This window comes from Cynoglossus semilaevis, chromosome 10 (assembly GCF_000523025.1).
Source record: "Cynoglossus semilaevis isolate Cse_v1.0 chromosome 10, Cse_v1.0, whole genome shotgun sequence".
NCBI classification, from domain to species: domain Eukaryota; kingdom Metazoa; phylum Chordata; class Actinopteri; order Pleuronectiformes; family Cynoglossidae; genus Cynoglossus; species Cynoglossus semilaevis.
This window is the reverse complement of record NC_024316.1, coordinates 884,521-896,030: the sequence shown is the minus strand read 5'-3', so window position 1 is coordinate 896,030 and position 11,510 is coordinate 884,521. Positions and strand designations below refer to the sequence as shown.

The 11,510-nt window shown below is 38.5% G+C and overlaps 1 protein-coding gene across 2 annotated transcripts in view; it reads right to left on the bottom strand.

Moving 5' to 3' along the window:
* kcnd3 (potassium voltage-gated channel, Shal-related subfamily, member 3) overlaps positions 1 to 11,510 on the bottom strand; it is an 89,098-nt gene that overhangs the window by 1,122 nt on the left and 76,466 nt on the right. For both annotated transcript variants that reach the window (XM_025059114.1, XM_008317920.3), the window contains 4 exons: positions 4,334 to 4,435; positions 3,088 to 3,120; positions 2,887 to 2,979; positions 446 to 702 (listed from right to left, as the gene is read on the bottom strand). In XM_025059114.1, coding sequence (XP_024914882.1) covers positions 446 to 702; positions 2,887 to 2,979; positions 3,088 to 3,120; positions 4,334 to 4,435 — 485 coding nt within the window. The remainder of the gene's footprint in view (positions 1 to 445; positions 703 to 2,886; positions 2,980 to 3,087; positions 3,121 to 4,333; positions 4,436 to 11,510) is intronic.

Genomic DNA, 11,510 nt, shown 5'->3' with positions numbered 1-11,510 from the left:
CTCTAGGTTTGTGTATCAGTATCCGCTGCTCTTGTACCACTAAAAATGCACATGTTCCATGTTTTCACACCGACAGCCTCTAGAGGGCACTCTAGGCTTGTGTAACAGTATCTGCTACTCCTTCCTGTACCACTAAATATTTACATGTTCCATATTTTCACACCGACAGCCACTAGAGGGAATTCTCACACCGACAGCCTCTAGAGGGCACTCTAGGCTTGTGTACCAGTATCTGCTACTCTGTACCACTGAACCACTGAAAATGTACATGTTTGTTATTTTCACACTGACAGTCGCTAGAGGGCACTTATAGTGACTTATAGTCTGAAAAATACCATAAACATTATTCTACAACCGTCATAGCAAACACATCAAATAATTTTAGACCTTTTTCTGAATCTGGTTCTGAGCAACTGGTGGCTAATGCTCGGACTGTGTGCATTACCTGGAACTGAGCGGCTGAATGTGGATGGTGCTTAGTTCCTGCAAACCTCCTTGATGACTGTGCGCCAGGGGCTTCATGTGTGTGGTGGTACTGGAGTTGGGTAATGGTGTGTGTCGATGCTTCTTGCTCGGTCGTGTGCAGCAGGTTCCTGTCATGCCCTCGTGGCTGGAGAGGGAGGGGCTTCTAGAGGGGTAATTCTGAAGCGCTGTCTCCAGGTAGCTCTGTTGGTAATACTGTTCGTCCACAAACTCGTGGTTCTGCGGAGGAAGTGTGTGAAACGAGACTCAGAAATAAAGTAAATATAAAAAAATATATATATTAGAAAGTGTGATAGTAGTGTTAAAAACACACTAGACTCTAGACCAGGCATGGGCAAACTATGGCCCGGGGGCCGGATGCGGCCCGTTTGGCTTTTTAATCCGGCCCGCCAAAGATGTTTAAATTATGTTATTGATTTATATCATGATGCATCTGCCTTTTTTCTGTAGTGGCTGCATTTCCCCAATTGATGGCTAAAAGCATTTTAGCATTTTAGCATTTTAGCATTTATGCGTGACTTTTACTTGTCATTTGTCTTAGTCCATAGTTCGTATGGACTTCATCTATCTGCTCCTGACCCCACACCCCTGTCAAATTTTAAGACCCAATGTGGCCCGTGAGTCAAAAAAGTTTGCCCACGCCTGCTCTAGACTAAAGGCTATGGGTGCCAAACATACGGTCCGCAGGCCAAAACCAGCCATGAGGGGTTACAATCTGGCCCGCTTGACGAATTTTGAAAAAAAAAAAAAAAATACAAGCACATGTTCAGGAAATGTTTTTTGAAATTATATTTCATTTAATATGAAGAATTATCTAAAGTACTTTTTTTGCATGAAAACAAATGGGGGGGAAAAAGACAGACTTTTTGTTATTTATAGGTAATTATGTTATCATTGTACTGGTCCAGGCCCACTTGACATCTAATTAGGTTCTATGCAGGCCCTGAACCCAAACTGAGTTTGACACTCCTGCTATAGGCTACGATTATCTATTATTCATGATGAGGAATTTTCAATTCAATTGAAAAATGACACACATGCAAACACACGCGCGCACAGTCTGAAGATTGTGAACCACCACAGACACAGACTTGATCACACTTCTCTTCACTTGTGTTGTCTCCTGTCATTGTCTACTCTGTTAATAAGCTGCAGCTTCAAAGACCCAAACACATGAATGATTCAGACCCGTATCCTGCCTGCAGTGAAAAAAATATTCCAGGTTCGTTCAAGTGAAAGCACTGACTCATAGTCTGATGGAGAAAATAAAGCAAATTCGCAAAAAAAGCAACAACGAACACGCACCTTCCACATTACAAGGTTTATTCAAAATAAAGTATGTGTGATTCGAATTGCACGAAGACAGTCTTTTCTGTGGATAAGACTCTCTCTTGTTTTGCCAGAAATGTTATTTAAAACAGGGGTGTCAAACATACAGCCTGCGGGCCAAATCCGTCCCGCTTGAGGGTTCGATCTGGCCTGCTTGATGAATTTTGTGAAAAAAAATGCACAAATGCTTCAAATAACTGACATCCCTGATTGAGAGGAAAAGAAAAAAAAACAACAACAAGCAAAACAAAAAAAAATCCAGAAGCTAAAGTTCAGCATTTAGGAATATCTAAAGTTACCCTTAGATTGTTACAATTAACTATCGTGATCTTGCTGTAGTGGAAAGCATTCTAACATTCTACTGTGTGGCAAATGTATATCATTATTATTATCATCTGTTGATATTGGAATCGGAAATTAGGTGGACAATATGGACATATTGGATATCCGCGAGAAGTTCATATTGGACACACTGTGTGGCAAATGTATATTATTATTATTATTATCTGTTGATATTGGAATTGGAAATTAGGTGGACAATATAGACATATTAGATATCCGCGAGAAGTTCATATTGGACATCCCTAAAATGTATGTACCGTATTTTCCGGACTATTTGTCGCACTTTTTTTTTTCATCCTTTGGCTGGGTTTGCGACGTATACTTAGGTGCAACTTATATATTAAAATATATCATTTCACTCTCTAGGGCCCTCTAGGGTTGTAAAGCAGTATCTACTCCTGTGCCACTGACAATTTACATGTTCGTTATTTTCACACTGACAGCCACTAGAGGGCACTCTAGGCTTGTGTACCAGTGTCTGCTACTCCTGTGCCACTGAAAATGTACATGTTCATTATTTTCACACTGACAGCCACTAGAGGGCACTCTACCTGGCTGGTGTGACTTATACTCCAGAGTAACTTATATATCTCTTTTTCTTCTTCATTATGCATTTTTTTGGCTGGTGCGACTTATACTCCGCAGTTGCTATAATCCGGAAAATATGGTCGATTAAATGAAATGAAAACAGACTCAAAACGGTGTTTGCATTTCAGTCTTATATCTACTCACGGTTGTTTTTTCCAGACAGTGCAGCAGGTGATGATGCTGATTCGCCAGCAGAGACGTGGATTTATTTAAATGCTGCTCATCCTCAGTAGAACCCTGTGAAATGGAGAGGGAGAAGGGGGGACAGGAGTGTGAGGAGGCGTCACACATGCTTTTTTTTTTTTTGTGTTTTGCCAGCAGTGTGTTGTCCTGATGTCTCTGTACCTGATCCGAAAGGTTGAGCTTGTATTGAAGGTTCTTTATTGGAACAGGAAGACAAGAGTAGAACAAATTCAGGTTTAGCTTTTTTTTAATCCATTGAGATTCACGACGGCAAACAAAAGAGATCAACGCAAACAGTCAAGAGTCAAGAAGAAGACTCAAAGATAGATACAGTGTCAAAGAAAAAAGTCAGAGCAATGGGGGGGGGGGGGGGGGGGTTGGTCAAAAAGTAGTCAGAAAACACAATGAGAGAAAGAAATAAAACAGAGAAAATGCCAGAGAAATGAGTCATAATAAAAAAAAAATAAATGGATGATGCTTCTGGAAAATGAGTTTGTTGCATGAAATAAAAACAAAATAAAACAAACTAAACTCACTACATGAGTGGTAATGCTGTTTATTTCATATTGGATCAGGTTTTTGTTAATAATAAATATGATTCCTGACGAATGACAAAATACAGTCCAACAAAATAACGAGAAAGGGGTTTTAGTCACGACCACAAATCTTTGTTGTTCAGCTACCTGTGTTACAATCCTTCGCTGGTTATTTCTGAAAGAAAATACGCCTTTCTAACAGGATCTGAAGCCGATGTCACAGTGATCGAACAAAAAAAAAAAAAAAAAAACGTTATTAGAAAAAATATTTTCTGTGTCTGAATTTGACTTGAATAGATGTTTTTTCCATCAGTCTATTCAACAGCGATGTTGTTGTTGAGAAGAAAATTAAAATAAATGAAAAGATAAAACAACTTTGCCCTGATGTTCTTACATAACATCAGACAACAACAAGCAACAGAGTGGAATCGACACCCTCACGTCTGTAGTAACATCAGACAACAACAAGCAACAGTGGAGTGGAATCGACACCCTCACGTCTGTAAAATAAAAAAAACACAAAGTAACTTCATTTATTTATTTATTTTTTTTCTCTCCTCTTGTTAATGAAAAATGTTAATGACACAACACTGGCCTAGTAATATTGTCATTAGAGATTAGTCAGAACGGATTAGAATAGCCTGCTTTTCAGTGTCATAACCCTGATTTTTTTTGCATGTTTGTTACATTTGCTACTACATTCACTATCTTGGTAAAAACAAAACTGCTCGCTGATAAATACATTTAAAAAAAAAACCCCCGAATGTTTCTTAGAGGTCAGATGATTTCCTGCAAGATGATGGTGTTGTTGAACAGGAGCACTATTTAGACAAAACATTAAAACTTGAAAAGGTTTCTGAAACAGTTCTTACCGTCAGCTCCAGAACTTCATTGAGAAGGCCATTGCGCTTGCTGTGAAGATAGGCTGTGCAGCTCCCTTTCTTGGACAGTCTTATTCTGGCCAGACGAGCTTTCTGTCAGACAGTTGGGAACGAGGAGAGACAATAGAGAAAGAAGACAAGAGCAGGGACAAGACGACAGCAGTTAGCACAGCAGGTGATCTGAGCTACACTGCAGCCTTCAGCGTCAACTGGACGAATAATTCACACTGAACCCATTGTAGGAACAGCCAGAAACTGTCAAACGAGTCTGTGCACAAGGTTACTTAATCTTTTACTTGAAAATATACTCTTTCATAAGAGCGTCCGTCAGCAGCAGCAGATTCCAAGATATAAAAAGATAAAGATAAAAAAAAAAAAAAAAAATACAACATGTCACCATGAAACTGACCTTACAAAGTCATAAGGCAATCTGTCACAACATTTATTAACCTAACCTGAAAACTTCTGGACCCAAATCTGCTTCCTTAACCACTTTAAATTAAATACTCCATACATATAATATATTATAACCTGATGCATCTTGCTGCAATGTCTTTAGTCTTGAGCTTTAAATACCTAAGTCCTCCTGCAGGAGGAGCTCCTTTTCCATATTACCATAATTTCTGGACTATTGAGCGCACCTGAATATAAGCCGCACTATTTAAATTTAAAAAGAAAAAAAATATGTAATATGGACACCTGCACTTCTCTATAAGCTGCAGGTGTCTACTTTTAATTAAAAAAAAAAAAATTTCATCCCGTTCATTCCCGCCCGTAGCTGGAATGCACAGGGGAGACTTAGTGATCTGCTCCAGGGCCGACGCTAACGTTAGCTCCTATTTTCATCCCGTTCATTCCCGCCCGTAGCTGGAATGCACAGGGGAGACTTAGTGATCTGCTCCAGGGCCGACGCTAACGTTAGCTCCCGGGGCTAACTCCCTCCACTTTGTGCTCGTCCGCAGCAGAGGTAAACAGAAACAGAGTTTGAACAGCTCCTGTATAACCAACTCACGCTTCAACATGACAGGACGACAACTCCAGCAAGTCTCCAGCATTCTTTAAATGAATAAAAGGACACAAATGGGAGGATATGTGTGTGTGTGTGTGTGTTGATAAATACCTATCATTTAGGACATACCAGTGATTCATTCTGAAGGTACATAATGCAGTCCAACCTCCAAAGCAGTGATTAGTGATTAGAGACTTTGTAATGAACCTCAGTGCTTCGTGGTAAAAGGAATGCAAAGAGTTCAGGCCAGTTTCTTTCAACCTTGACGTTGCATGAATTAAACATGACAAATATCAGGGGTAGAAATGCTGTTCCAACTGAAACCGATATTGAAAGTGAGCGTGTTGCTGTGTAGGAGTGGAGCAGTAAATAACAGCGTCATCTGCGTACAAATGAAACTAGGAACATTATAATCAATACTGCTTGCAGTATATTTATTGTAAACAACAGTGGTCCCAAGACAGAGCCCAGTGGGACACCACTGACTAAATTAAGAACCCCAATAACACAGGATTTATTATTAGCTGATAAGGACGTCGTGGTTTTCTAGAACAGCCTTGAATTGTAGAATGTTGAATGTTAGAATGTTTGTAGTTGAGCGGGGATAAAGAAACTGTTGCCTGCCAACATTTTTTAATTTAACCTTTATCTATTTTTGTAAAATGCTGCCACACTGTGGAGGTCTCTGACATGGTAGAGGAGGAGTGACTGTCAAATGAAACACTCAAAATAAAAAAAAATATTAGAAAACCACCAGACCTAGGCTTTCTGGAACATTCTTCAATCTGTCTGTCCAGGTTGGGCTAAAATACCCTTCAAAATACAGTAGTGAAAACAAAAAATTATATGTGAAAAAAATAACAACGCCCCCCAAAAAAACATTATATTGACCAATCAGAATTTGTTGTTAAACCATAACAAATTGACCAATGGATCCACCGGTCGACTTTGATAGTTTTAAGGATTTAGGGTCACCAATAAGAACAATTTCATTTAGAATTTGATTCTAATGAATAATGGATTATTCAATCAATGTTTCATTAAAGTCTGTTCCGATATTTCCTAAAGAGCGAGGTGCTTTGGTGAAAGCACTATGAAGATGGAGGAACAGTCACAGAGAAGGGTTTGTTTTGGTTGCACAATGCTCATCAGTGGTTGAGAACAAAGGATTCGAGCGCTTTCTCGAAAATAGATTTGCTATTGTTCCCGGAAGAACGGCACGGGAACGTGTGTGAAGTCATATCAGAATCATTGAAAGATGTCAAATCAATGCTCTCCACCACCACATGGAGCGCTGTTGTTTATTGTAAAAACTTTGAATACTTTATCTTCTGTTACAGCTGCTATGTAGAAAATGTGGCTTCATTTCCAGTTGCACAACATAACATGGCACGTTCAAAGAACAAAAAACTATAGTGCGCTCATCTGCGTGTGGGCTTCAAAGTCAAGCGTGAAACTAAACTTAGAACCTCAGAACTCCAAGGAGTCTTATCTTGGGAATTTTGTGTGTGAAATTTGTTCTTAAAATGTGTGAGCTCAGGGATTAAAACGTTTCAAGGAAAACGTGGGTGCAGCACAAAGTGTTACAAACAACGCATTGTGATGGCTTCAGTGCTGCGGCTTTAATCTTTAAAGTGAAAAAATATCCTAGAAATGTTGCTCATTTCATATCAAAATTTGATGAGCGTATACGAACCCAGCATCTTTTAAAGCAGCGTCTCTCTGCATCCTACATCAAAGCCGGTCTACTTTTGGTATCAAAGTGAAGACTTTTGCTGCTTTGCATACCAAATACATAAAAATACATACAAAGGAACATAAAGCAGCGGTGAGGTTTCAAATTGATGAAAAACGGCACGACATGACTCAGTTCTGGTTTTTGGTTCAGCATTGAGATACTATTACTAAATAACTAATGTAATGATTTAGCTAAGGTTGGAATTCTGCAAAGGACTGAAATAAGGCTATTATTCTGTAGTGTTGTCTCCTATGGAGATTCATTATATTAGCGCTTTTGTACCAAGGACCGGTCGGCCAGTATCAGCTGTTAGTGCGGAACGGTAATACCATGCCGTCATTGAAGGATCGCTAAATTTTCAAAGTAAAACTTTTCAACTTTATTATGTCAGTATCAGAGTCTGAGCGAACCAATGTTTTAAAAATTTGTCAGGGAAAAAAAAAATTTTGTTACTGTATCCCACTGTGGCTTTGTACCAAATCACCTACGGACGGGTACTGGTCCCCGACCCGGGGGTTGGGCACCCCTGAATCAGAGAATTAAATGCATATTAATCATTAACAATTAAGATAGCAGTGAGATCAACCTACCATTATCTTAATAATGAAAACCAAGTAAGGCAGTGCCTGGGTTTCGCTAAATGATGTGCGCTCCAAAAGTAGTTTTGGGGATAAACGGCTGTATATTAAAGTGAAAGGCACTAGATGGCAGCGTTGCAGCTCATTTTATTGATCTATTTAAATAATTAAGGATTTGTATGCAGAATATGAGTGCCAGCAACACAATACAAATAGAGATAAACAAATAAATATTACCAGGCCTGATAGAGATAAACAAATAAATATTAGCAGGCCTTTATCGGTATCGGTTGATATCGGAATCTGCAATTATTGTTTGGAAAATATCGGCATACAGGATATCGGCTAAAAAGTTCATATTGGACCTCCGAAGTTAAGCAGAGAAGCTTGGAGGAAAAGGTTATCATCGGCGCGTATGAGCACCAACACCGCAAAAAATAAGTAAAGTACGTTGCGAGACTTTCTGTGGCTAGCTCATCAGGCGTGACAAGCTTGAATGATCAAGTGGTGCGATACAGGCATTTCAAGCGTTTTTTTTTTTTTTTTTGTCTATTGTGTTTGGTGTAAATGCAGCAGAGGACGACGACGACGACGAAAGATGTTGTGGTATATTAGTTTTCAGATTATTAAATCTGCTGCTCTTAATAACGCCCGGGGGTCAACAAACACGATGATTATGCAAATGAGGCTGCTGTCAAGAGAGAGCTGGGATTATCATATATTATCACATACCAAGACTGCTGTTTTTATAGATTAGAAAAGTTCATTATATTTGAATAATTGTGGAAATTAAGAGAATATAGAGCAGACATTCACACAAAAACTACAGTAAATAGAATTTTAGGGGATTTAAACTTTTTAAATTTAGTGGACAATATTTACTGTCAACTCAGTGGGGTCTAAACATGTAAGTATTATAATTAAAAATTAAACTAAGGAAAATGATTTATAACTGAAAGTGGCTCGGGGCAGTGGTGGCTAGGTGGTTAAGGAAGCAGACTTGGGCACGGAAGGTCACAGATTCGAGTCCACCAGCAGCCATGATTCCACTGAGGTGCTCTGAGCATGGCACCTGGGCGCTTGTGCTGCCCCCTGCTGACTTTGGTGATGGGTTAAAAGCAGAGGTCACAATTCGTTGTGTGTGCAGTGGTGTGCTGTAGTCGTTCACTTTCATCCATTTCATTCATAAGTAAATTTAATCTTCACTTTCAATCCATTAGTAATATGCCGTGTATTAACCTAGACCTTAAGTGACGTACGGCCTTAACAAACTCACATCTTAAAAACATACTACAAAACCACCAATATTATGCCGATATGTATATGTACAAGTTGTTATATCCTAGCCAACTAGTTTAGCCATAAAAACACAATAACTAAAGTAATAAACCCACAAAGCACAATTCAACCACAGCTGTGACTTCGTGAATGTACATCAAAACACATCAATAATAACATCTTCCTCTCATTCCTTAAGAGGAATTCAGCTACTGTTGTACAGATTTTCCGTGTGTTCCAGTTCTAAAAACAAGTCTTTTTCTATCTCCATCCATGCTAATGCTAAAGTCCAGTCTGTCCTGTTGTATTTATGGCACAGGTTTTAAATCGCTTCAGGCTGAGAATGTTGCTTGACAGTGGACGCACATTTAATTTAGTTTCCGTGCATTCTTTGACCATCCAATCAAATCACTCCAATTGCCATCATAACTGTAGGCCTGCTAGAAGATCGAAGGGCAAGATTGTTTTGACGCCGGCAACACACCGCGATTAAAATATGATTTAAAAATATTCATGACAAATATACTGAATAATAAGTGACTCGTTCTGATACTGTTTACGTTTCGTAGTGATTGGATTCAAAGTTTAAAGTGATTACATTTAAACTTTGAAGTGACAGGATGTTACGGTAAAACTTGTGAGTGGATTTAAACTGATAGGGAAAAAAGTTTAGAGTTAATTTATATGTAAAACTGAGCGAATTTAAACCTGTATTTTACTCGACTGAAACTTTGAACTGAGTGGATTTGAAAAGTTAAGTGCAATAAAATGCAATTAAACTTTAAATCGACTGGATTTTAACATTGTAACTAAGTTAATTGCATCCTTAAATTGAGTGGACTTTAATACTGAAGTGTTTTTCTGAAGTTTTTAAATTAGCAGTTTTAAACTGTGTAAACTGTAAACTCGGCTGATTTGAACCTTGAAATAATAATAATAATAATAAAAATACAAACTGAGATACCTAAAATTTGAATGGGATCGGAACTTAACTGGAAATAAACTGGATGGAACTTTAAAGGGACTGTATGCTAATCCATATTTAACTAGGTTTTTATTGACGTCTAAATTAAATGTTAGTAACATTTTTTTTTTTTTGCAAAAACAAAAAAGAACTGATTCTTGACATATGCTTAACAGCCATTTTCTGTACTGTAGTTTGGTGTACTGTAGGTTCACAGTATGACATGGTGTTTCTATTTGAGCCTTGGGCCCCCTGAGTGAAATCGTCTGTGTCTTTACCTGTGACGCTACACAGTTCAAGCCTGCCTGTTTACATTCCATTCGCCACTATTCGCCTCTAGTGTCTCCGCTCTGTAAAAAGCTGCAACAAATTCTCTGTTCACCCGTCCTTGTTCCAACAGTACCCCAACATTCTCAGGATTTCCATCACAGGAAAGACTAACAGTTTCAACCCAGTTGTACCGTGTTTCGCTGCAGCCATTTTCCTCGCCATCCTCAACAAACACCCCGGGTTTCCCTGTGACTTGTTCCTTCCAAAACCTGCATCACCGTCCATGTCGAAACCAGCAAGTTAACAAAAACTGACTCTCTCCGTTTCCCTGACTTCCCTGTCCTTGTTACAATTCAAGAAAAAAAAAAACATCTTTATTTTCCAACCTCAACTTTGCATTTCTTCACCCCCTCAATTTCCCCTGCTGCAGCTGAAATCCTCATCCATGCTTTTATTTCATCCATCCTGCAATAGCCTATAGGCACCGAAACATCAAAGGGCTCAGCTCAGCTCTCCCCACCTCCACCCTTCTCCCTCCGAGAGAGTCTCTCCCCACCCTCTCCAAAGCTAAAGAAGAACAAGGAAAGGAAAGCTGCAGGGCCCAGCATCAGCTGCAGACTGCCTGAGCAGATGATGCTGGCCCATAGAGGGCACCTGGGTGCCATAACCCCAGGTGCCCTCTATGGGCCAGCATCATTTGGTAGTTTGGAATTCTTTTAAATGACTATTTTTTTTTAAATAAAAAGTGTGTTTAAAAATATACAACACAGTGAGGCTTCACTATACGAGCTACCCGAAATAGTACGTAACTTTTGCAAGACTTTCTTTGTGATACGAAGAAATATCAAGGTACCAGTGATCAACCGAGCTCCGTTTTTATCACTTGAACACTGTCACGCTGTCTCGTTCGCTGTCCCTCGCTGGGTTATTTTACCCATTTTTAATAACAATAATATTAAATGTTTTTGAAATAATTACTGTTTTATATGGTCTTATTATATTATTTGTAATTATTATTTTATAATATATTATATTCATTTATATCATATATGTATATATATATATAATATATATTATATTATCAATATATTTGTTTATATCTATGTTTCTGATGTTTAGATGGGGGGGATTTTAATTTATTAATTAATAGTGTATTTCTAAGGGTCTGGAACGAATTAATCGGTTTTTGGTTAATTTTAAATGGGGAAAATAGAATCGAGATACAGGCGGATCGAGTGCTGTTGTGGAGCGGACTTAACTTGTATCTTGAAACCCCATATATATATATATATATATATGTATATATATATATATACATATATATATACACA